This window comes from Solanum lycopersicum, chromosome 6, assembly GCF_036512215.1.
Source record: "Solanum lycopersicum chromosome 6, SLM_r2.1".
Lineage (NCBI taxonomy): Eukaryota > Viridiplantae > Streptophyta > Magnoliopsida > Solanales > Solanaceae > Solanum > Solanum lycopersicum.
This window is the reverse complement of record NC_090805.1, coordinates 3,824,977-3,852,443: the sequence shown is the minus strand read 5'-3', so window position 1 is coordinate 3,852,443 and position 27,467 is coordinate 3,824,977. Positions and strand designations below refer to the sequence as shown.

The following is a 27,467-nucleotide window of genomic DNA, read 5'->3' as shown; positions in this document are numbered from 1 at the left end:
TAAATCTACGTGTCAGTTTGTGACACTCGATCCCCTAAATCTACGTGTCGGTTCGTGACACCCGATTCCCTAAATCTACGTGTCGGTTCGTGACACCCGATCCCCTAAATCTACGTGTCGGTTCGTGACACCCGATCCCCTAAATCTACGTGTCGGTTCGTGACACCCGATCCCCTAAATCTACGCGTCGGTTCGTGACACCCGATCCCCTAATCTCATTCTATTAATTCATCAAGCCTTCTCTTATACCAAGGCATCATCATCTCATTACTTTAGTTCATCAAGCCTTATTTTATACCAAGGCATCATCATTAACAAGAGATTAGGTTTTTATCAAGATTTGGGATTCAATAGCTTCATCATGCTTATTTCATCACAATCATATAATCACATTCATGAAAGCATACAATTAAGCACATAGCAGGGTTTACAATATTATCAATACATATCATTCGCTATTAAGAGTTTACTACGAATATCGTAAGAGAAACCATAACCTACCTCCACCGAAGATTAGTGATCAAGCAAGCAATTTCCCAAGCTTTGTTTCTCTTCGTTTCTCCTCTTTCTCGTTCGACTTTCTCCCTCTTTCTCTTGTTCTTTCTATTTTCTTTATTCAAAAACCTCTTTCTTTTATCCTAATTAGCATATAATTAAGTATGAAAGATGATCAATTTAACTCATTAATTAATTCAAGGTTATCTCCTTTAACCCTCAAGAAATTGGATTATTAATATTCACCCACTAACTTTATAATTATAATCAAGAATAGTCCAAAACGCCCCTTAAAACATTTAACAGAAATCCGACCCAGACTAGGATTACGCAACCTGTGACGGCCCGTCGTGCCTGCGACGGTCCGTCCTGCAGGTCGTCGCAAGGTTCAGATACTCAATTTCCACCAAAGAGTCTGTGACGATCCGTCACACATGTGACGATCCGTCCTGCCATTTCGTTACGAAGTTCAGAGAGTCGATTTTCAGTACCCAATTTCAGATTTTCTAAGTGCTTTGAAACGAGACCCTGCGACGATCCGTCGTGCCCATGACGGTCCGTCGTGGGGTCCGTCGTCTCAGCCAGTTTTCCAGAAATAAAATTTGCTGCTCAAAACGACTAAACAGGTCGTTACAGATATTTCATATGTGTATTCAACATTTGAATTTAAGAAGATACATAATATATAAATCGAATACATTAAAAACTAATTCCAATACATTAAAAATTAACTCAAATATATTATAAAATAAATCAAAAATAAATATATAATATAATATAATAATACTTGCTTATAAAGTTAATGCATTTTACAGGTATGCGAGTTAAATTTTGTTAATAATTTGTTTAATCTAACCACACACATAAAGAAATCTTGCGTCAAAAGCAGGTACTTGGCTTCTTTAAATCTACCACTATGTTAAGTTGTTAATTCTGTGGACTTAATAGGGGTGCTTATCAATCGATTTGATCCGTCTTGTGAATTATCGATTCGATTTATCAGTTTGTAAACACCTTAAACCGATAATCAAACCAGTAAGATATTCGTTATCCTGCTCATCACATAATCTAGCTAAGGAATTTGTTTCCTCTCCAAATAGTATAAAATTCTTCAAATATTCAAGTGAGTTCGTGAAGACGAACTATAATCTTTAAAGCACCCAAATAAGAGTATTTTATGGCTAATCCATAGAACAAAACAACTATTTGAGTGAAATAATAGGTACATGTATACATGTCAGAGTAATCATTATTTGTGTCATAGCAAAACAAGAAATGACACGAAGCTGGACTATTTTCTTCTTCTAGTGAACCCCTCTTGTGCTTATGTTTTTTCCCTCTTGGACACAATTTGAAATACTCCATAATGTCTATCTGGTTGTGGTATTACTTTTCAATATCTAGACAATTAACTATCCTTCTAACGTGCACATAATATATCTACTTTTTGATAAAAATATTAGGTCCCCCAAAATTGAGAGCTTAAGGAGTTTGTCATAAAAAAAAGAGAGATTAATGTGTACGCCAAACAATATTTTTTTACCATGATTAGTAGCAGTAGAAGATAAGGTGACAATCAGTATTAGTCAACAATAGTTACATGTTCTCTCTCAGTAGCCAGCATGAAAGACACAAGAGATTGCGATTTAAAAACAATGAAAAAAACAAATTCAATAGACAAATGAAGTCTTTGTATGTTAAAAAATGGTTATAAGTTAGAGTGCTATATAGAAATATCATTGTCATTCATAATCAAAAAAGTATCTTTATTAAAATGTTGCACTAAATTTAGATTTAAGAATCAAAGTTAATCATGTGCCACAATCTTATTAACTCGTATATGTATCGATACTTCCCTCTAGAAAAAAGGTCTATTATTCATTTATTTAGTAAATATCCTTCATTGTTCAGTCAGTCTTTAGTCTTTATATCAAACTCGAAGACAATCATAAGAATAAACTAAGTTACTTACCTCATGAAATCTATCTGATTTACTTGATTCAAATTTATTCAAAAACACGTAGCAATCTTTTTTTCATCATTAGAATTAGTGATGTTATGCTTGTGTAAATTCATGTGGAATAGGAAGAGAAGTTAAAAGACACTCTTTTATCAAGGACATTGCTCTGTTAAACACATCAGCCTTTTTTATTATTGGAGTTGCGATAGATATGCAATGCTGATATAGAACATAGTGTCTAAAATATAAATACAATGGCAAGTTGAAACTCAAAACTTTTGAAAGTCTATACCAACTATTTGTTATTTCTGTTAGGTTATATCTTCCTAACTCTATTAATTGTCTAATAGGAAACTCAACGGCAAGTTGTTAAGAACGGTACAATTATCATACATTACGAAAAGAGTTTGTTCCGTTCCAAACACACTTGGTGTCGATGGACATGTCCAAGAATCAACGAAGGCATATGGAACTCATGTTCATGATTTCACCTGGACGATCGATCGGGGCACAATTGTTGAACCAGTGGAAGAGGTTATACCCCGAACCACCATTGTTGTCACCAATACAACTAAAAGTTACATCGTTTCACAGTTTCGACTATCAAGCTATATGCTTTGAGTTCGGTATCTCTCAACATTTTTCTATAATATACTTGCCACACATATTACCATTTTCCGTAGCTGTTCTAACTTATTAACAACTCCTTACTTACTGCAAGATGTTTTTGCCCTCGTAGCCCTCCATCATAAGCTTCAAATGGAAGCAGAATTCAAGATTCCATCATCATTGATTATCAGTAAGTACAATTTTACTGTCTAACCATGTAAATCAATCAATATTTGATAGAAAAAGTCAAGCAACCAACTTTGTCTTTGTAGCTATATACCAACTGTTTTATCTTCGGTTTATAAATTATAACTGGTCATTCATTTTTGTTTAATAATCATACCATAATGAGTTTGTTGAGTGAAAATTTGTTCTTCACATTGAAGATGTATGACATTATGTAGAGACAAAAAGTTGGAGAAATAGAATGACAAATGAATGTAGTTTGGTTAATTAGAGTTAGATTAGGATTCTAATTAACAAGCGATATTTTTTAGGGTATTAAAACAACATAAACGACAGAATGTGTATTTGCATCGGTGGTAGTATGAATCAAGTAAAAATAAGTTGTGAAGAGAATACCTTTTCAGTCTTCCTCCATCATGATCTGGTACAGCTTGCGTTTGTTGTTTCCTAGAGCTGCTGGTGCAGTGAATGACAATAGGTGATTTCTATCAGTATTGGTCCTCCCTAACAATTTACATGAGATTTCATTTATTCTATGATCTCTAAGCACCGGTCCTCCATGCACCTAAGATCATATTTAACGATGGGATTTAGTTATCTCAAATATCTGACTAAAAAGTTTTGAGCTTTATATGTGCATCCTCTTGGGAATCAAAGTGTGAGAAAACTTTCTTTAATATCAAGTTTTGTAAAACTCCAAGCCTCATGATAAGAAAGTTTGCAACTTTAAAGTAACTAAATTTATAAAAATAAGTTCAAAATTTGAAGTAACTAAGGTCAATTTCAGTCCATATGTTCATATCTTACCTATCCTAAATATCAATGACCTTGACAATGTGATCCAAAGAAAAGAAAACAAAACAAATGAAATCAAGATTGTTGAGAACATAAGAGAGATCTAACAACCGCCAAATTGGGGGGGAAAGAGCTGAAGTTACGACCACTGGAACTGAAGGCACAACAATAGTTCTTGAGGTTGTTGTTTTTAATTTTTCACATCTACATCTAGTAGATTAGGTGGTCATATGTTCTCTTAATAACTGCTTAAATACCTTTAAAGAGTAACACTAAAGATACCAACAAACTTCCTTTTTTAAGAAGAGAAAAATGACACTAAAGATGAACTATTTTGTGCACCTATTAATTAAGAAGCAATCACTGTAAGAAGAACAAAGGGATACAAATCAAAAGAGCCAAATTAGGAGACAAGATGAAGGCAATTGCAGCTTCTTTAAAGGCCTTCACAAGGAATACAATATTCTATTTTGTTCGATTACAGCAGAAGTTAAATATTGCTGAAAAATTTCAGTAATCAACTATTCTATAAAGCTTGTAAAATCCAAGGGCATGTCTAGTTAGATTACTCAAATATTAATGAAAATAAAGAGAAAATCCTTAAATGGTGATTTAGTCCAATATGGAATATGTTTTAAATGATAAAAATGATGAACAATAGTTTGTTAATTACTCTCTTTGAATGGTTATTAAAAATTGTTTCATAATATATTGAATTATATGTTATATATTGTATAACTTTTTGTCTCTACGTAATGTCATACATCTTCAATGTGAAGAACAAATTTTCACTCAACAAACTCATTATGGTATGATTATTAAACAAAAATGAATGACCAGTTATAATTTATAAAGCGAAGATAAAACGGTTGGTATATAGCTACAAAGACAAATGTATTGGAATCTATCAGATAAAATGTAATTTAAGAACTAGGAAATTCCAGAATTCTTCTTCTTGATGTTTATGGTTTCCTTGGAATCAAAAGTATAAATTTTGCAATACGACTATAGCCCAAAACTGAGATTTGCACTCCAGATGCCTAAACACGTATACTTGTTGTTTTTCTTAATCTTTATATACGTACAGGTTAATTAGAATGCATCACTCAGTTACATGTTTTACGGAGTTGTGAGAGTGATAATGTAGTGTTCACCGGGAAATTGAGATGCATTTCCATATTCTTAAAGGAGCAAGAATTGCATGCATCTGTGAGATCATATATAACTGTGTTCTTTAACATTCTCTCTTCTTCTTCTTTTTCTTGTCATCGTTTAATTTTTGTGCTTTCAGCTATTTGTATTTGTTGTTGTTTTCTCTTTCGGAAAATTTCTAAACGTGTGACAAGTCACTAAAAGGATATCAATTGAAATCCACCTTTCTAGTTGCAGCAAATCTTTGTCCAAGACATTCTGCTTGATTATATATTACTACTTCATTTTTGGGTAGGGAAGCAGCATAATGTTTTCAGATTTGAAACTGAAATAAACTCGGGGGTGGCTGTATTTTGCGGTATATGGTTGACTTATTTTGCTTGCAGGAGAGATGTGACAAGCTTCATTTTCAAAACCAAGTTGTTCACAGCATAGAAAGAAGTGTCATGAGGAAATGGAAGATAACAGTCCTACCTACGCGAACGGAAACATCTAGTTTCAGAAAAGAAGCCCAAAGGTCTTACTGATTCCAAGTTCTTAGCGGATGATGAATCCAGTTTGTAGCAACCTCAAGAAAAGGCCTAAACAATTTCCAGTGGAGAACACGTCAGACAAGATTTTATCTGGTCCTAATGATGCAAATTACAAGGCCACAAACGTGTTATCTCAGGTATTTTAAGAAAAGAATTCTTTGGCACAATAGTAAAGCATTTCTTCTACATGTTATCAGATATTTTTGCAGTCTATAATCTGACCTGTTTGCTACTTTCATTGTATAAGACGATGCCACAGAGAGAGAGAGGTTCTATCCCTTGTGGAAGAGAACGGAGCAAATAAACATATTTTGAGAACTACAGAAAGTGAGGTTACTGTTCAACCAGGATCCCCAAAGAGGTCCGTCGTGCAAAGTACCACTGATGCTCCTAGTTTACTTAGGCACAATATCGGTACTAAAGATAATTCATCTGAATGCAGTGATGTTTTCAATCAAGTCTCTGAGGGAAATGACAATTTAAAATTATTTCTGGAGTAGCATCACACAGTTCACAGTATTTCTGCATTCCTGGGTCTCTCCATTTGTCTCAACAGATGTATAACCACCAAAAGAATGACCAAATAGTTGCAAGTCTTATTAATGCTTGTGGTGCCAGTGAGAGATCACATGACAAGTTAAGAGGTTCTCCTCCTGAAGTTGCTGGAGTTTGCTCTGTGCATTCTGTGAAAAGGCATATCCTCAACATTCATCAGCTTACGAAAATGTGAACAGGAAGCCGGTTACGCTGCCAGAATCCATCGAGGGAAATTGCAGTGGTCATTTCATGCAATATCAGCCACTCCCTCAAATCCGCCATCAGGAATTAATGTGCAAAATATGTTCTTTCCCTGAGTGGAAGCAAAGAGAATCCATGCATGGAGAGAAGGGAATTGAAAAGGACTATGTTCGTTTGCCCCTCAACTCTCAAGGGGAGTTAATCGATCTGAACTCAAACAGTAAAGGAAAGTTGACTCAGCTGCCAAGCTCAAGGAGAATTGTGGGATCTTCCGGAGGATTAGCAGTAAACAACGTTTCACACTCAAACATGGACAATCTCTCTGATGCTAGAGGTTGGGATAAACGAGAACCATCCACAGACCAGCTAAAAAGGTCCTGCAGATGACTCAATGGAATGGAGCCCTACTTTTCCAGTACCTTCAAGGTTAGGTATCATGAGACCAGCTAAAAAGGTCCTCTATTTCAATCGTGCTCCAACCTGGTATTTTCTTCAATTTTTTCTCAGTCATTGATCTCCTCTCCATGGCAACATCCTTCCATTTCCCTACAAATGCATAAATGTTGGACAGCAAAACATGGTCACCAGAATTGTCTGGATCCAGCTCAGAGAGTCTTTCCTTGACTTGCTCAGCCATTTCAATGTCACCAAAAAAACTGCAAGCCCCAAGAAGTGTTCGCCAGATAACTGCATTGGGTGGAACTGGCATTTGAACCACAAAATCATATGCCTTATGAAGCTGACCAGCCCTACCATACAAATCAACCATACAACCATAATGCTCAATAGTTGGTTCAATGTCATAAATTTCTGTCATTTTACTGAATAGCTCATGACCTTGTTCAACTAAACCAGCATGACTACATGCATAAAGTACTGAAATAAAAGTGACCCCATCAGGTCTGGTCCCAGATTCTTCCATCTCATGAAAATATTTTATCACCTCTTCACCATATCCTTGCGTTGCAAACCCTGCGATCATAGAAGTCCAAGAAACGATGGTTTTCTTCCCAAGCATTCTCTCAAAGACAAGACGAGCCATCAACACATTTCCACACTTGGAGTAGGTATCCAAGAGTGCATTGTTCACAGAAGTTATCCAAACCAACCCCACTTTCTCTATATATGCATGTAATACCATCCCAAACTTAAACGCCCCAGCTTGAGCACACGCAGATAAAGCACCCGTCAAGCTCACTTCATTGGGTTTACTTTCACTCCCAACCAATTCCCTGAATACCCGAATCGCCTCATCAAAGCAACCATTATGAGAAAATCCAACAATCATAGTACTCCAAGAAATATCATCTCTACTTGGCATCTGCAAGAACAACCTCTCTGCACGTTCAAGCTCCCCTGCTTTAGTATACCCTGCCAGCATCACATTCCAAGTAGTCAAATTCCTAAACGGCATTAAACCAAACACTTTATCTGCACCACTTACATCACTCCCTCGAAGATACGCTGTAAGTATTGCATTCCACGCCACAACATTTGGTTGAGGTATTTGAACAAACACCTTCCAAGCAAACTCAACAAACCCACATTCCGCATACATACTAATAATTGTAGTCCCAACAAAGAGATGGGTGTCAAGCCCACGAGTCATAGCTTGACAATGCAGCTGAAACCCAGTTGTTAAACACCGTAAATTAGCTGCTGCTTTGAGTACAAAAGCAAAGGAGAAACTATCAGGAGGAGAATATGATTGTCGCAGCATGTAAATGAATGTGCTGACTGAATTCTTGGGTGAGTCTGACTCGGATTCACCTCGGATGAGGGTGTTGTACATGAACACATCTGAGTTTGGATAGTGTATGAGCAAACGGCGAGCGTAATCAATAGCATCAGAAATTTGCAGGGCACCAAGTATTAGGAGTTTTCCGGCGATTAGTGGGTTGGTCTCAAGGCCGGATTTGTAAACGAAGGCGTGGATTTGGTTGAGGTTTCCAAGTGTTTTGCAGTAGCTTAACAAAGAAAGACACAGCTTTTCTGCCCTGTTCATTTTTTCAACATTTCAAAATTTAGAGCCAAAAGAATTTTCTCCTTAATACTCACTGCCTTTAAAAAAAGATATTTAGTTTAATTGGAACATAATTAAATAAAATAAAGATTTTTTAAATTTTATGACTCAAAATTAAAGTTATGTTAAATATACTAAAATATTCTTTAATTTTATAGTTTTAAGTATATCACGTGGAAAGTTAAAATTAAACTGTTGTCAAAAAAGGAAAGGATCATTCTTTTTTTAAACAGTTAAAAAAATAATAATATCATTCTTTTTTAAATGAAGGAGTATTATGATTTCTTATCTTTAAAAAAAAATATGTGTCTAGTTTTAAACTTAAGAATAAAAACAATATAAAGAAGAATTTTTTAAAAAAATTATATAATATAATAGAGAAAGTTATGGAGATGAATGATTACAATAATAATAGTCAGGAGGTTATCTTCATAATGGATTAAAGTAATAGAGATAATTAGTCATAATAATTTTTTAGTGTAGTGGATATTCATATCATTATAAAGGTGGAGGTTATCTTTGTAATGAAGGGAAGTAATGGAAATAATCAGTCATACTAACTTCTTAGTGTAGTGGACATCCATACCATAATATTTCATAACACTCTCCCCTTGGATGTTGTCATATTGGTACATTACTTCATCTAAATTCAGTGTCAGAGGTTAACCCACTATGTGGCAGTCAAGTCCAACTCTTGATTCAGCCTGTTCGCAGCATATTCTGCATAATGTTCAATATTGTTTCTGCTTTGCTTTAGAATAATTTTCGATGCTTAATAATGAAATGCACACAAGAAGTACAGGTAAACTCAACCTTTATATTAATAATCAAAACAATAGAAGGGATCTCACTCCTTAGGATAACAATTTTATCCTAACTTCAACTTCAACTTGAGGCACAATCACAAGTTGGTTTCTGCCTTTGACACCATTCAAAAGCCTCACGTTCTTCTCTAAGTGTCTAGTGAAATTCAAGACTTAATTCTTTTCTCTTTGACTCTCTCATTTCGTTCAACACTAAGACTGCACATTTATAGATCATGTGGCATCCTTGTATTTTGTATTGCATAGCTTTCTAACACATGCTAAAAAGAAAAAAAGTGGGGTAGAAGTTAAGTTTCTATTGAATTGAGTAAGATCCTTTTAAGATGCCCATGAAAAAGAATTTTTTGGAGGAAGATAAAAAAATGCGGATTTCCCTACACATGTCATGACCATAGACACTAAACTAAAGTTTATTTGACATCCCTAACTGATAAGAGCATTCAAATTTTGATTCAAAAATCATATACAAGTTACAATGAATCTGTACACAAGCGGTTATAAAAAGGTAATCGTCGCTGCATGTGCTTGACATGTGACTAATGGTTGATTGAATTTCACACATTTGTTGTCATTTCCGTCTATATTTTTGGCTTCAATGCAATTTCTAAACGTTGTATAGTTATTGCTTGATCAAAGTCCACCCGAATCATTCGCCCAATTTTTATGTCTGCGCACTGCCAACGCCCTGTCGCTGCCTTGCCTGTGTTTTTCTTGGTCATGCTAACTTTTAACCCACTCGTGTCATTTATTTATTTCTTGTTGAGTTTCATTCATATTTTTCTATGCTTTAATTTATTTCAGCTTAATTTTTTCGTACTTGATCAGACCGTGTGTTTTTCACATGTCAAACTTTGTCCATAATCGAGGTCGGCCAGCACTCATGCAATGCCATGGTCTGCTGCCTTGCCAGCGTCCATGTCATGTCATGAAATTGCCTTCATAACTTTGTTTGACTTCTCTAAGCCATGTTAACACTCCGCTCACATAATTAATTTTATCCTCATCTAAGCCCTTAACAAAGTCATTCATGCTAACTTTGTTGTAACTGTGCCATGTCGAGTAACCGGGTCAGACCCCTTACAGATGTCCATGGATAATATGTCTTGTTAAAATCGTAGTAGAAAAAAATATGTAGGAAAAAGTACTAGTGAAAAATAAAGGATACACATATCTTTTAGTATTGAGCACCGATATGAGAATGAGTTCAGACAACACACATTCCTTATTGACTATGTATGTATGGGTACAATATCATACATTTTACATGAATCCTATGTTCCTTCAGGAAGAGTTTAGTGGATCCACTTAGTTGAGGTGTTTTATACCCCGACAAAGTATAGGACAATTCTGGCTGTCGTAGATCATAGTGATGGTTACCAGTTAAAGAATCACCCAGATAGAGTTAAAAGTATATTTTTTTATATCACTTAATATGTTGAGTTCCGATATGGGTAAGTATTTTTGTAAAGTTTAAAATGATTTCACATCTTTATTTGTTTATATTCAGTTGAGTATATATCTATATATATAGTAGTCCTTTTATACAATTATTTTTTATTCAACTATATTACATATTCTTACATTTAATGTACTGATTTTATTTAACTTGCATCATTCAATTATGCAAATACACGTTCTTAGGTACCTTAACAAGAGTTTGTTTAGAACACTTCATCTGCTCATCAGCTTTCGAGTTCGAAGGACTCCAATTATGTATGTTGCTAGTAATAGTTCTTTTGAGGAGTCGTGAGTCTTGTCCTAACACTCATCTTTTTATAGTAGAGGCTTCATAGATACACAATATTGGAGAGTCTTTCAGTCTAAAATACTTTTTTTAAAACTTATGTTTCATACTCAGTATATTCAGGGAAATTTTGAGATTCACTAAACTATTTTTAAGCATTTCTTTCAATTTAATGCTTATGTATGCCTGGATAGTCTTCTGTTTGTAGGTAACCAAGATGAAGGTTCGAAGGGGACCAACAATGGATCTCGAGTGTCGTCCACGTTTAAGGTGTAGGCTTGGATCGTGGCATTATGTCTCTGCAAAGTTGTTGTCATAAGTTCCACACAAGTCTTCTCTACTGAAATTGTTGAAGGTACAATAAAAAAAATATCCCTTAAAAATCTATACAACCATCTCTTGGAGACATAATTCAAATTTGGTATGTCGTTGTAAGGACATAAAAATCTTAAAAACCTTATTGTGCCTTAATGTGCAAAGTGAATCAGGAAAAAAAGACAAGAATTAATAAACTTTAGACATGACTTCAAGGATGTGGTGTTGGATGACCTATAGAGAAATATGACTACTGTTTTAATCCCAAAGACATATATAACTACCTAATAAATTAATTGCTCATATTTAATATGAAGTGTGGATAGATTCTCAAATTTACTGCAAGTTGTAAATATTTTTTTTGAAGTAACATATGTGTTTCTCGACACTGCAATTGAAATAGGAGTGTATAGTTTCAAACTGGACTTCATCACTTTGATATGCTGATTTTAGAAAACACCCAAACAAACTGAATAATTTTTATATAATATTTTTCTCTTTCAAGTATATATAATAAGTTGAATTGTTGTCCAATATGATACATTCTTTTTTGATTTTCCATTTTAATAATTTCTTATGATACATTTAAATGGGGGAACTTTAAAATGATATATGTAAAGCAAAATGTATGATTGAACTTCTAACACATTAAAATTAGAATATACATTCACTTTTTTCAACCTTTTAAAATTTATTTAACCCTTCAACAACGATTATTTATTTATTAGAAAATGTAAAATTTCAAGTTGATGTTCATTTGATTCTCCAAAAAATCAAATAATAGAACTCCCAAGAAGCAAAAGGATAAATTATAAATCAAATTAAATATGTTTGATTGAAAGGTAAATGATAAGATGTTACAATTATCATTTTCCTTTGCATATTAATGTTCGTCTATGTTATCTTGCATGTAAGATAATATAGTGTTTTAATTCTAATGACGAATAGATTTTAAGTATTATTTTATAAGTTCTGTAATATTAAATTCTCACGTGAGGCAGGGGTAGTCAGTGACGGCTCTACACCTTTTGAAAAAAAAAACAACTGCCTTTGGCCCCAAAATTTGAGGGGCCTCATTCTTTTTTATTGTTTTTCAAAAAATAATAGGTTATACATATCTTTCTTAAAAAATATGAGTAACAGTGTTTTCAAAAACATTTTCGAATAGAGTCTCGGGGCGAGTCTCGGAGCGGGGCGTACCAAAAACGCTCTGGGCATAAATTAAAGACGTAGATCTATAAGATATATCTTCTAAAATTTGAGATGTAAGTCTCGATCATAAAGACGTAAATCCCGAGCCTAAAAACTTAGGCCCGAACGTTTTTAATTTTATTTATAACTTTTTTGCTTTAGATCATATTTTTTATTGTTAGTGTGCATAATGATATTTCTCAAATAGTAATAATAATACTTTTTTTTCTTTGTTATGATTATTAATACTTATCTCAAATAAAAATCATAATATAATTACTATATATTATAGGTTATGTATGACCAAATTATTTGTAAAATCATTGAAAGATTTACCTTTGCTTATTTTAATAGTTATAAAACTATTAAATTAAATATACATGAGATTACGCCCCGTAGATCCATGGGACTTATGCCCCTATCTCGAGGCTTACGTCTCGCTCTGTATTGTGTAAAATGTCTCTCTTCACGTCCCCACCTTTTATACACTGATGAGTACTACGTCTTAAGAAAAATTAAATAATTGACTATAATAAACTTCATTAAAAAAATATAATTTAAGGCCTTTATTCGAATTTGACTTTAGACCACCGATTTGTTAGAGCTACCCCTGCAGATAGTTTTACTAGTTATATATTCATAAAGAGTAATTACTCACAACTCATACCCTTTAAATTTTCGTGTTAATAATTTCATAACTTACAGTTGTAGTTTAGATTTCTTTTCCTTTTCGATGTAAATATTTTTTTATTTGGCATGATAAGACTATAGATACTATAAATACCATACATAAAACAATATCATATTAACAATACCTTTATATTATTATAATTAAATAATATATTTTATATATTGGTAATTGTGTTAAAAATAATTGATAGCATATAAAAAGAGCTTTTGACATAACTTTAAAAAGTGAAACATGGTAGTGGATCTACTTACAAAGGAAGACTTAGAAGAATGTTTTATGAAACATAATTAGAAATTACTTTTATTATAAAAAAAAAGTTTCAACTTTGGCTTGTAATAGTAACTTAGCTATACATATTGACAATATTAGTCATTTTGTCCTCTATAATCCTACTTTATACAATAAACATAATTGATATAATTATCCTATTTCAATCAAAAGAATTATTAGAATAAGTTATATTTTAATTTTTCTCACAAAGAAAATCAAAGACGGAATAAATTATTATATATTGTCATTGTTTATTTGTTTACACATGTAACAATTTGGTTTTGTCGCTATTCTTTTCTTGTCTGAAATGTATTTAGAAGTTTTTTCCCTCATTTTTATTACTTTGTGAATATAGTAATATAGGTTATTTTTATATGTATTAGCTACATAATTATGAATATCTATGTCTATATATTATTTAATTATGGTCTTTGAGATTGTAACACGTATCTTAGGCATAATACATAAACATGACCCTTGAATTGGTGTCAGCGGACAACTATAACCTTTAACTTTGGGTGTGCACAAGCAGACACAACTATACACTTATGTGTGTACTTATTCAATTTTATACATATATATTTAAGTGTCTATTTGTGCACAGTTAAAGTTGGAGGTCATAGTTGTCAACTGAAGCCAAGTTAAGGATCATATTTATGTATTATGCATGTATCTTATGCAATCAAGTTATTTATCTTTTTTCATATTTTTATGATTTTACCCCTTATATTTCTCGGTAAATATATTTATTCTTACAAATAAAATAAATGCATAACGATTAATGTATTTAATGTCCTAAAAATTATATGTTAAAGTTATAATAACTCATGCCTCTTATCTTCATTATAACTTCTGCTCTTAAATATTATTGATAACTCATGTTTGTTTTATTTTTATTACTTTAAAAAAAATTCTTTGATGTAGTAAAGATATGTGATAATAAAGACTGAATGTACAGGTTCAAAAACTTTTTAAAATAGCAAAAGTAATTTTCATAAAGGAAAAATTAAGCAGAAAAGCAAACATATACTAATTAATTAGCTGAAAATTAAGCAGAAAAACAAATATATACTAATTAATTAGCTAATATAGCTATAGTTTGAATGATTTATGGCTCGCAACTTAATTTTAGTTTTAAGTATGTCCTTTGTCCTCTTTTATACATATAGAAATACAAATTATACACACACACACACAGACACAATTATATGACATATATACAAGTACAATTAGCCTCTCTCCATTCTCCGACTTTTCTCGCTCGCCTATCTCGCTCGTCACTTTTCTCCTTATAACATGTAGCTACGAATTGTAATTAGCAAACTATAACTATAAAGTGTAATTAAGTTATTATTGAGTGACTATATATGAAAGTTCCCTTTCATAAATGATCAAGTACTCAAATTATAGATGAAATTTAAACAGAATGTATTGTTTTCAACTTAATACATAAATTGTTATTTCAAATATGACCTCTTATTTCATTTACTTAGCCATTTATGCACTCTAAATTGTTTGGTCTACCATTTGCATATAATATCTGAATTTTTGACCAAAACGAGCTATTTTAAAAATCAATTCACCTAACTAATATGTTTTTACTTTTTTTTATATATAAAAATAGTATAAACGTACTTTATGGATATATTGTTTTCAACTTAATACATAAATTGTTATTTCAAATATGACCTCTTATTTCATTTACTTAGCCATTTATGCATTGTAAATTGTTTGGTCTACCATTTGCATATAATATCTGAATTTTTGACCAAAATGAGCTATTTTAAAAATCAATTCACCCAACTAATATGTTTTTACTCTTTTTTTTATAAAATAGTATAAACATACTTTATGGTAACGTTTTAGGCTTTATTTAATTTTAAAAAATATTAACGCCGTTTAGTTAATATACATTACTGGCAGTAACGATTTTAGATTAAATGTGCCACAGCCCACCCCTTTCACCAGACGACGTCGTTTTTTATTTTCTTTAACTTTAATTTTTCATTATCTTTGGCTGGCTTCTAAACCCTTTCACGCATTTCACTGTAAACAAAAACTTGGCAGCGGCGATTGAAACCCATAACCCATTTCATTGTAAACAAAAATTTGGCAACGGCGACTGAAACCCATAACTCCATTACCGAAGATAGTTTGTGGTCAAAGTGGAGGCGTGAAAGACCAGAAAGACAATGAATGGGTGAAAACCTCATATGTTGGATAAACGGTAATCGTAGTATTTCCAAATCAATTTTGGGGATTTCTTGTTATGTCGAATTTCAGGATAAATTACGACTATATATCTTCTTGAAAGCTTCGATTCAAGTTAATTTTTATGTGTTAGAGCCTGAGTTTTTTTTTTAATCCTTACAAATTAGTAGACGAAATGCTTGAATTTTAGAATTTTGATCTTCTCGTATTTATATCGTTATGGTTATATAGAATAATCACTCAAGAAATTCTAATATGTATGTTCTATTTTTTTTTTGAATTCATGCATCTTGTTGATGCAAAGAGAAACAATGAAAAAATGTTCACATGAAAATGGAAGGGAAGACTATAACAGATTGACCTGCAATGCACCTCTACTAAAATTGAATTCATTTTCCAAATTTCTGATGAAACATTAAGTGACAGTACATTATTTTGATTTTTGGGACTAACATTAATATTTAATTTACTTTCATATGAATTTTTCAGTTTAATAGATATGTATATGACTGGTTATAGTGCATACCAATTGAATCCCGGTCCACTTGAACCATCGGTATTAACTCAACAATTTACCCATAGGTCATGGGATATATGAGATGGAAATAAAGGTTTATTAGGATGGTTGAGGAGGCGGAGTGTTGCATTTCCAATTTTGAGCAAAATGGTTCGTGATGTTCTAGCTATTCAAGATTCATCAGTTGAATTGGAGGCTACTTTTAGTGCGGCAACATTTTAAATTGGCGATCATAGACATTCATTTTCGGAAAAAAATTGTAAATATCAATTTTATTTGGATAGTGGGTCAACGCAAGAGGAGGAATAATAATTTGTCAAAGTTAAATTCCAAACAAGAAGCTTGAGTTAAAGCGGTAATTGGATCTAGTGATGATGAATTAGAGTCACAAGAGTTTACGGATACATTATAAATTAGCTCGAATGCATTAAAAACTAGCTTGGATGCATTATAAAATAAACTGGATACACAATATATAGCTTGAAACATTAAATACTGGTTTGAATACATTAATATGTAGCTCGAATACATTAAAAAAATAAAAGATTTTAGCGGTTTTTAGAAATAGAAAAAGATATTAAAAATAAGAAAAAGATAAAACGTGTTTGAGCAAATTTTCCAAAAAATAATTAGAGGGCTTTCCCACTCCTTTTGCTGGATCGGCCATATCCACTAAATAATGGAGTTCCCCAGAATATTTCCTAAAATTCTGCCCTTTATATAGTTTTATATACTCTTTAATTGCCTATATTTTTAATTTTTATTACCAAAAAAAAATAATTAAAATGATTAGTGACAATTAAAGAGTAAATAGAATATATATAAAATGCATGTTTTTTCACTAATCATTAGCATTATTCAATTGCACATCCTTCTCTCTCTTCCTCTCCATCTCTCTCTTCTTTCTCTCTTCACTCTACAGTGTAAAATCTCATAAGAAGAAGAGGATTGATTGTCTACATTTCTGAAGACAAGAGAACAGATTCATGAAGGGTCTAGTAAGTACGTTTTTTTTTAGGGTTTTTACAAGTTCAATTTTTTCAATTTTAATTACACGAGCAGCATCTGTTATTTCCAAGAAACTGAGTATGAATCTTTATTTGTTGTTGCTAATCGAGTTTTTAGTGTGCTTTTAGTTATGGGTATTCAATTTTATTGCAAAATTTGTGCTAAAAATCGAGTTTTGAAGTTGCTTTCTGTACTGTACTTTCAATGGAGTTCTCTTCATCTTTGTGAAATTTGCTTATTTCTGTGTACTTTAATTGATTGTTATGACTACTTCTTTAGAGATTTACTCGATCTGGAAACTGAAATCTTATGATTTGGTCTACATTGTTTTTTTTCAGGAGAATAAGTAGGACAAATTTCTAGATTTTAGGATCATTTTTTTGCAATCCAAAACTTCGATACATTTTTTGTTCCTAGAATGAACTTGTTATGCAAGTGGGGATGCTTATATTTTTGTGTCTTTTTTGCTCATAAATATTGATAGAGGGATCTAAACTGGGTTGAGAACCCTGAGGTGTCAGGCTCGGAGACAAAAACACCAGTTGAAAGTAACAGGTGTCTCGTGAAATTAGTTAAGGTGTGCGATAACTGGTTATATAAAAAAGAGAAAAAAAGAAGGAAGAGGGATCTGATGTGAAGCTGCAGCTGGTATACAATTGGTTACTTCCAGTGCTTTGAATTACTCAAAGCTTGTGAATTTATGTGCACACACCTGATTTGTACTCTCTTTGTTTTTCTTTTTTCTGTTCTCATTATTATCTTTATCATTTGTACTCCCTTTTTTAAACTTACATTCATGAGACTTGCCATAGTTTTGTGTTTTTGCTTCAGTTAAAAGCTCAGTTACTTATTGCTACTAGGTTTCTTTTTTCTGAAAATGAAAAAAAAAGAAGAGGTTATCTAGTTGAGCTCTTTCTACTGGTTTTGTCTTAATCCTTTTCTGACATTTTCAATTATTGGAGCTCTTCTGTATCTCACTTGGTTTTTTCCGAATCTAGTCGTTATAGAATGTCGACAAAGTACTGTTTCAACTATAACTTTGGCTTAAGTGTGCAAGGACGTGGTTTAACTTTTTTAGATTTTTGTCTTCCGTAAGCATCTGCATACAACAAAAATTATGTCATAGGAAAAAAAACCAAAAAGACCCGGACTCTCTTTTTTCTTATTCTTTAATAGTGGAGAAATGCTAGATTTGAAGAACTTTTGTATAATGTTGGAGGACATGGAACCACTGATGATATTGTATTGGTAGCTTTTTAACCGACAGTGCTATGCATTTCTCTTCATGTGAGTCTCTTGCTTGCATATATACTATTGATTATTGATGGTATTGACTTACAAGATACAAATGGTTAAGCAGTAGAAAGTGCATGGTATTGAAAGACTTACCATTTCCTTTTTTGCATTTATCTTTTCCAGGCAGTGCTAATTTTGTTGTTGGTGTTAAGTCATATTATTGTACATACTGATGCTCAATTTGACGGAGAATGCAAATTCAACAAGCCTCTGGAACCCAGACCTCACAGTGCGTCAGTGTTGGACTTTGGGGCTGTCGGTGATGGGGAGACTCTAAATACTCTGGCTTTCCAGAATGCCATTTTCTATCTCAAGTCCTTTGCTGACAAAGGTGGAGCACAGCTCTATGTTCCAGCTGGAAGGTGGCTGACCGGAAGCATAAAGCTTACCAGTCACCTCACACTCTTCCTTGAAAAAGAAGCCATTATTCTGGGATCAAAGGTTAGCCCCTGGACTGGTTCTGAAGTTCCAGCTTGTTTAGATTTTTTCTGTGTTCATGGAAATATGAAGGCTGTTGTTGTATTTACAATTGCCGAATTAATTCTTGAAAAATAAATGATTAGCATGAGGCACTCAAGGGTGTCGACTAGTGGTTAATGAGGTGAGTCGAAAACCATGAGGTCTCAAGTTCAAATCCTACTGGAGGCAAAAATACTAAGTAGGTGATTTCTTTCCATCTTTCCAAGCATTGGTGCACAGAATTACCAGGTGCATGTGTTGGAGGGAGGTAACAAGTACCCCGTGGAATAGTTGAGGCGCGTGTTAGCTGGCCCGGACACCACGATCATCAAAATAAGAAGAAGGAAGAAACGATTAGCATGAGAACTTGTAGCACTTAATGATGAGGTGTTATGGTTTAGTTGCTATAAATTATACTGAAATCTACGTTCTGGTAACTCCAACAGAGAAGATGATACATGTTCTGCTGTGGAAGGGTAGATCACAAGTTGTCAAAACCTCGTAATAATCAAATTTTAATGTTTGTATTCATATTATGATGGCGGGGACTAACTTCATGTCTCAATGTATTTAGATATGCATTGAATATATACATATGTTATTTATAAGTATTGCAATGTAGGATTATGCTCATTGGGATATAGTCGAAGCTTTACCCTCTTATGGTGGAGGTATTGAGGCACAAGGTGGAAGATATCGCAGCTTGATTTTTGGAGATAATTTAACTGATGTTGTGATAACAGGCAGGAATTCCTTCATTGCATTGATCTACTAATTCTGTTGTCCCTGCATGCAGCCACCTCATGCCTATTGCTTGTGCAGGTAATAATGGAACTGTTGATGGTCAGGGTTCTATATGGTGGGAGCAGTTCACTGCCCATTCTTTAAATTATACTCGACCACACCTAGTAGAATTTGTTAGCTCCAAAGATGTTGTCGTCTCAAACTTGACCTTCCTGAATGCTCCAGCCTGGAATATTCACCCGGTGTATTGCAGGTAAGTTCATTATCTCTGTGTGAAAAGCTTTTCAATATAAGGTTCAGTGGTGAGATCTGGAATTTTCTTATTTATTAGATATTTTCATATTTTGCAGTAATGTTGTGGTTCAGAACATATCGGTTCATTCTCCAGCTAACTCCCCATATACCTATGGCGTAGTCCCAGGTTGGTTTAAATATAATTATTTCTCTTACCTTTGTTACTTTGTATACAACATTTCTGCATCTGTAACCTGTTTTTAAGTGGTACATCCAATAGCCAACACTTATGTTTGTCGAAGAACCTCAGATTGATTTTCTAAGACAATTTTCAGCCAAAAATTGGATAATTTTCTTTACACTCAACGGGAAGAACCGGATAATTTCCTGTTACTGCTTAGTTCATCAAACAATGCCAGTTTTCTGCAGCAAAACAAAAACAAATTTATAATAAATGAAATGTATACATACACACCACCACCACCACCACCTTTGAAGGTACACATAGCCTTCACCCTGGTTTTTACTTTGAGCTGATGGACGAAACTAAGTACTCCAGATTTTACTGAAACAATCTATAGTTGCTTGATCGCTTTACAAATTTAGAGGTAAATCCAAGTAATGTGTGAGCTTATATGCAATTTCAGATTCTTCCGAGCATGTGTGCATTGAGACCAGCAATATTAGCATGGGCCATGATGCTGTTGTTCTCAAAAGTGGTTGGGACGAGTACGGGATTTCCTATGGCAAACCTACTTCGAATGTCCATGTTCGAGGGGTTAGGCTGCAGTCTTTTGCAGGTGCTGGAATGGCTTTTGGCAGTGAGATGTCTGGTGGTATCTCCAATGTGCTGATAGAGCATGTTTACTTGTATGACTCCCTTTTGGGGATTGAGCTGAAGACTGCAAGAGGGAGAGGTGGTTATATCAAAGATATTCTTGTTACGGATGTGGTTATGGCAAATGTGCAAGTGGGAATTGAGGCCACAGGTCATTATGATTCTCATCCAGACGAGAAATTTGATCCGTCTGCACTTCCAGTTGTTAGTGGTATCACCTTTGAGGACATTGTTGGCACAAATGTTTCTATAGCAGGCAATTTCACTGGATTATCAGAATCTCCCTTTACTTCAATATGTCTGTCAAACATCACTTTTTCCATATCTTACAACCCTTTTACATCATGGCTATGCTCTGATGTATCCGGTTTTTCTCAAAATGTGTCTCCTGAACCATGTCCTGAGCTTGAGAGCTCATTTTCTAGTACTACTTCAACTTGCTTCACCCTCTTACACCACCCTTACAGTCAAGTTGCAGTTTTGTAAGTGAAACAATTCGTTTCATTAAAATTATACGAGACACATTTCAACTTCCAGTGCTGGTGTACATTCTCCAATAAGATGCAATGCAGAATCTACGGTTTCGTGCTTATGCAAGTATCAAGAATTCGACGATACAACATTTTCGAAGTGGCCTGAGATCGCTGATTGTCTCCTGTGTACAGCATCAGTTTCTTCATTCACATATAGGAAAAGTTTTGGTAGTGCAGCAAATTCAGATGAGTTGTTCTTTCCTGTCCCTTGGTTCATTTGAGTTTTTTGTCATTTGTCTTACATTTGTAAATCAGGCAGCAAAGAAGGGGTGTTATAGTTGATTGTCATTGTTGAAATATATCTTCTTTTGTCATTTGATTGAATTGAAAAGAGTTGTTAGTACAGAGTCTTGAGTTGAAGGCATCAAATTGCAAATTTTCTTTTAAGGTTACATGTATCATGGTACCTCTGCTTACACACCCTGCCTTTTGAGGTGACTTTAAGGTTGTCATATCAACATTACTAGGTGTTCATATTTAGATGAAGAATTATTATGAAGATAAGTTATTTTAACATTTGATTGAATTGAAAAGAAATCATAGCCCACAAAGTCTTGTATTCAAGACATGCAATTTTCTGTAGGGCAACATTATCAAAAGCAACAACAAGGACAACATAATAAGTGGAATCCTATAAGTAGGGTCTAGGGATGGTAGAATGTACGCAGATCTTACCACTACCTCGTAGAGGTAGAGGGGTTGTTTCTAAACGCTCAAAGGTCCTTTGGTCTTCAATGAAAAAAGACGTAAACATGTATATAATACACACCATAATTAACATTATTTTTATACACGTTACGAACTTCCAAACTTCATGTTGTCATGTCAACATTATGGCAAGATTCGTAATGGAGACAAGTCTTTAACAGACAGCACCTAAGTTTGTTTTGTCATTTCATTTTTGTTTGGCCCAGTTAACAATAAGCAATCGATATCGATTGATTAAGTAAAAGGTGTTCAGGTAGACACTATCATATAAAATATGAAATGTGCCACTTGTAAACAATACTCAGATGAATTACGTATAAATAGTTTTCTAGCCTTTTTAAAAAGATACAAAATGGCCGTTATCATATCATATCATATATTATTATAAGTATGAAGCTCTTAACTTAAAAGTTGAATTACTATTTTGCCCTTGTTTTATCTCTAAACTAAATAAATATTAATATATAATTAATTTATTAGATAATATTTTTTTATTTAAATTCATGCCTCTAGACACAATGGTTCAAATTCTTTTGGGAAATAGTTACAAGAAGAGGAAAGACCAAAAGTTGTATTTTTCTTAATAAATGTGTATATCAATTCTTCTTTATCAAAATCAATTTAATTTTGGCTTGGGACTGTGTCAGTGATTATTTCTTTATCACCTTTTGTTGTTAATAGAGAAAAGATATACAAGAAGTAGTATAGACACTAAAGGTAATTTCATTCATATTAAATCTTTATGTTTTTTCTTTTTTATTATTTTATTTATTTAATCTTGATTTTGTTTATTGTATTTTAATATGTTTTCTTTAAGTTTTTGATCTTGTTTTCATCAAATTGTGCTAAGAATCTGTAATACAATTTGTTAATTTTGTGTGATCTTTTTAGTGTTATTTGCTTTTGATTCTTCTTTCTTAATATTAGATTTTGATGTATTCTTTGAATATCAACTTTTTTATTGATTTTATGGTATTTGATATGCTTAGCCTCATTATGGTTTCAATCTAGACTAGAAGAGGTTTACACAATTATTATTTTATTTTTGTGTGGTCTTGTTCATATGTTGTATCATTGAATGTTTCTCTATATTTATTTTTTGACTATTTTTAGTAATTTTGAAATGTATTCTCGAGGTATTGCTCAATTTTATACGTTATGTGATAGTTTTCTATTTTTTATCTTGGGATTTCAATTTTTGTTAGTTCTTTGACGAACTTTTTCATCCTTTAAGAAATGTAGTTATTACTGTCAACACATAGTATAGGATCATAGAGACATTAACTTTCAGAAAGTCATCGTAGTAATGCCACTTTTATGTAACAATTAAAATAATATGGTTGAACCTCACTTTTATGGTACCAATTAAATTGAAAAGTCATGCATATATATAATACAAGTGTATGTAATACAAATGACCAGTGAATAAATATATGGTTCTCATATCTATATTTGATAAATAGGGTAATATTACTTGACGTTTCAATTAATTTACAAAATTTGGAGTATACATGTCACCCTTCATTGTTTCAAGTTATGATTATTTTTCTAAAAAATCTACTTTATGCCTCATTTATATATTTTATACTTGTGTCATTTAAAAAAAATGAAATATTAATTAATAGGGTACACGTGCGTTACACGTGAGCGAAGACTAGTATTATTATAAGTGGGAAGCTCTATAGTGAAAAGTTGAGTTACCATTTTGCCCTTTTACTAAATTAAGATTTAATTTATTATTTAATTAAATATAAATATTTTAATTACACAATGATTGATATATATATATATATATATATATATATATATATATTTAATTTTCATAAGTATTTAAAGTTAGGGAGAAAGTTTTAATTTATTCAGTCAATGACTTTCAATTAGAAAAACAATGATAAGATTCCTAAAGTCTTTCTATTACTCCTATTTATTCATGCATCACTTAATTACTGAAGTTGAAAGGTTTTTTCAGTTTTAAATTTTGAAGGCACTACTTAACTTACATTAATTACAATGGATATTGTAAATGAAAAGATCACTCTTTTGAACTTTCATATGTTACTTCACTCTTTTTAATTAACTTGAATTATTTCCATCTTCCACATATTATTGAAATGTATAGATATTTAAGACATAGAGAAAGAAAATAACAACACAAATCAAGAACACTCAAAAGCACAAGAATTCATATTCTAACCCTTTTTTCGAAAATTTTCTTGGTCTTCTCTATTGCATGAAACTATATGATGGCACAATATGGTTCTAATACATTTGAAAATGCTATGTTAACATTTAGATGAACATACAATAAATCTATTGAAAGAGTAAGTCACGATTTAGATTACAATTTTTTCCTTGTTCTTCCTGTTTTAGTTTTGTTAATTATGATTCTTCCTTCTATATTAAATGATTTTTTGATATATTTAGATAATATGTTGATATATTAATAGAAAAACAAGTAATGTGGACTACAATTTGAGATATGTTGTTCATAAAAAACATTATATTTCTTTGATTAATAGTCACTGTATAAAATTAATTTCATTGTATATGATCTTTTTGGCTATATATGATACAATCCTAATGTATAAATTTTCTTTCTGATATGGTGTCTTCTCTTCAATCTTTTGGTGTTATATTACACTGTTTGATAAGTTCTCATTGTATTTGTCTATTTTTTTTTTACCTATGGAGGTTTTTTTGGTTGAAGGGTAAAAAAAGATTTAAATAATAAAGTATAAAATTAGATTATCATTTTATTCTTTGTTAAATTAAAATATTTATTTATAAATAGTAATCATTCTACATGCCACACTAAATATTAAAATTTTTGGTTATTATGAGATCATTGAGTTAAATCAATATATAAAGACCATAATCAATGCCCAGTTGCCCACTAAAGATTTGCATTGTTATATGATTAAAGTCTTCAAAAGAATGTGTATGTTGTCGCATGTTTTTTTCTTTGTTTATTTTGTATGTGTTTTCTCTCTATAAACTTCTTTAATTTGATTTTCCATAAATTTTTTATTGTTTTAATTGTATTTTTATTTAGGCTAAAGTTAATCTTTTGTGACTATATATAATGCAAATTGGCTAATTACTATCTAAACTTCTAAATTTACAGTTGTTGATAAATTTTATACATTAAAATAAGATTCCTCGTTTGATGTTATTGTGATTAAACTTCTTTAATTTGATTTTCCATAAATTTTTTATTGTTTTAATTGTATTTTTATTTAGGCTAAAGTTAATCTTTTGTTACTATCTAAAATTCTAAATTTACAGTTTGTTGATAAATTTTATATATTAAAATAAGATTCCTCATCTGATGTTTTTGTCACAATTTTATAATTTTATTTGTAATTGTTGGATTTTGTTATTCGTTACATGCATGTACACGTAGAATTCTAATTGTTATAATGAAATATAAAACAAATTAACATAGGATACATGTGCAACGCACGTGTGCTGAAACTAGTATTACTAAAAGCATGAACAAAAAAATTGAAAGTTAAATTACGATTTTACCCCTTTTATAAATTAAATTGCTATAAAATATTTAAATATTTAATTGTATAAATTTAATTAAATGTTAATAACTTTTAGACTTCCTAAGATTAATTCCTAATTAAATATTTAATCTATTAATATTTATCCTCTATAATTTATATTTATATAATAATTATAATTTTTTTTAAAAGAATATTTACCTAAATTTCTTTTCTTTTCCTCTTCTTATAACTTTTTCCTTAACTCCTCTCATGAATAATATAATTGATGGGGATAAAGTATTATCCTTTATGATAAATAACGAAATTTAATAATTTAAAGGGTGCAAATCTACAAAAAGGAGACGCGCATTGATAATGTCCTCTTGATTATTATTAAAGAATGACTCTAGCTTCACAAATTTAAATTCATTAATGTTTAATTACATGATAAGAACTTTAGTTGTTCTTTCTACATGGTTTGCTAACTTTAATTTTTCTTCTTCATATTCTTCATTTATTTGTTATTATTTTCTAATTACTTATTTAGCTTTTTTATTCTTAATAATATTCATAACTCTCATCTTTTCATATTCATAACCTCCAAATATTTAAACTAAAACTTTAAGATATCTTTTGATATTTCTACTATTCTATTTATATAAATTCAACTTCTTTATCTCATGAAACCCCTACCAAGATTATTAGGCTATTATTTTTATTCTATAGTAAAAGTAGATGATGAAGACTCTTGAATTTTAATAGGATATGAAAGGAGTCGATAAGAACTCAGAGAGTTATGTACTAATTTTGTACTTATTTTTCATCTATATATACATCAATCTTATAAGAATAATGTCTATATTGTATTTTTTTCTTAAATATTTTTGTTTCTTTTTGTTTTTTTTTCACTCTGTTAGACTTCATAATTTAGTTTTATATGAATGTTTTATTGTCGTAAGTCTTTATTCTTATTTTGTAATTGTTACATTTTATTATTCATTACAATTTACATATATATTTCCATAAGATTTTAATCATTCTAATGTATCTATAAATAGGAAGAATCCAAGTCAAAAGTTGAATTGCCGTTTTACCCCTAAACTAAATAAATAAAAAAAAGTTATAAAATTTAATTAAATAATTCTTAAATAAAAAACTGAAAAGGCTTCTTTCAACCAGAAAACTCAGAAGTCTTCGTCTGAAAAATAAAAAGCATTGAACCTCATGGCTCAACCAATGCTATCCTTTGGAGCAATACCATGGTTGACAGGTAAATTTTTATTTTTATTTAGATCTATAAAAAATCTCAATTGATCACAAGCTTTATTCAGTGATAAGAAGCTATTTTCTTTTTTTAGCCAACAACATGTCCACATTTTTTTTTATTTTGGTCTGTTTTTATTTTATTTTTGATGAAATCAGCAATGTAAGCTGATGAACCCAGCAATGTAAGTTGGAAGGTAATCTCATTCCTCCATTAATGGAGGTTGAGTTCCTGGCAGTATTAACGAAAAGAAGAAGAAGAAGAAGAAGAAGAAGAAGAAGAAGAAGAAGAAGCCTTTTAGTTTGGAATCATCTGATCTTAATCAGTGTATTGGATATGTATATATACACATCAATGAGAAGTTTAACAAATCAACAAAAATGCAAAACATGTGAATACAAACTAACTAACTAACTATAACCAACTGTAACTAACTACTTGAAAGTTGAATAGTACTAACTAACTAACTAACTAATTGATAACTAATTTCATGCTAATTAAGCTAGTTTTATCACCCCCCCCCCCCCAAGTTGGAAGTGATCTATTTACAGACAACTTGTTCAACAGAGTAGTATGCTTAATACCAGTCAATGCCTTAGTGAAAACATCAGCCAACTGAGAGTCTGTCGAAACATATT

At 31.8% G+C, this 27,467-nt stretch overlaps 2 protein-coding genes across 2 annotated transcripts; one reads left to right on the top strand and one right to left on the bottom strand.

The window, feature by feature from the left end:
- Positions 1-5,841: 5,841 nt before the first annotated feature.
- Positions 5,842-8,518, bottom strand: LOC101249732 (pentatricopeptide repeat-containing protein At1g74630-like). Its single transcript, XM_004240607.5, has one exon. It carries the CDS (start codon positions 8,471-8,473, stop codon positions 6,896-6,898), a length of 1,578 nt encoding a protein of 525 aa, XP_004240655.1. The 5' UTR covers positions 8,474-8,518; the 3' UTR covers positions 5,842-6,895.
- Positions 8,519-16,905: 8,387 nt separating this feature from the next.
- On the top strand, positions 16,906-21,758 carry LOC101268765 (probable polygalacturonase). Its single transcript, XM_004240529.5, has 6 exons — positions 16,906-17,252; positions 18,682-18,999; positions 19,640-19,760; positions 19,840-20,014; positions 20,112-20,182; positions 20,643-21,758. The coding sequence occupies exons 1-6, from the start codon at positions 17,241-17,243 to the stop codon at positions 21,317-21,319; spliced, it is 1,374 nt and encodes a 457-aa protein (XP_004240577.1). The 5' UTR covers positions 16,906-17,240; the 3' UTR covers positions 21,320-21,758.
- Positions 21,759-27,467: the final 5,709 nt, after the last annotated feature.

Coding starts and splice junctions, on each gene's coding strand:
- LOC101268765 (XM_004240529.5), top strand. Junction 19,000..19,639: donor CCATTATTCTGGGATCAAAG/GTTAGCCCCTGG, acceptor ATTGCAATGTAG/GATTATGCTCATTGGGATAT. Junction 20,015..20,111: donor ATTCACCCGGTGTATTGCAG/GTAAGTTCATTA, acceptor CATATTTTGCAG/TAATGTTGTGGTTCAGAACA.
- LOC101249732 (XM_004240607.5), bottom strand. CDS start 8,473: ATGAACAGGGCAGAAAAGCTGTGTCTTTCTTTGTTAAGCTACTGCAAA.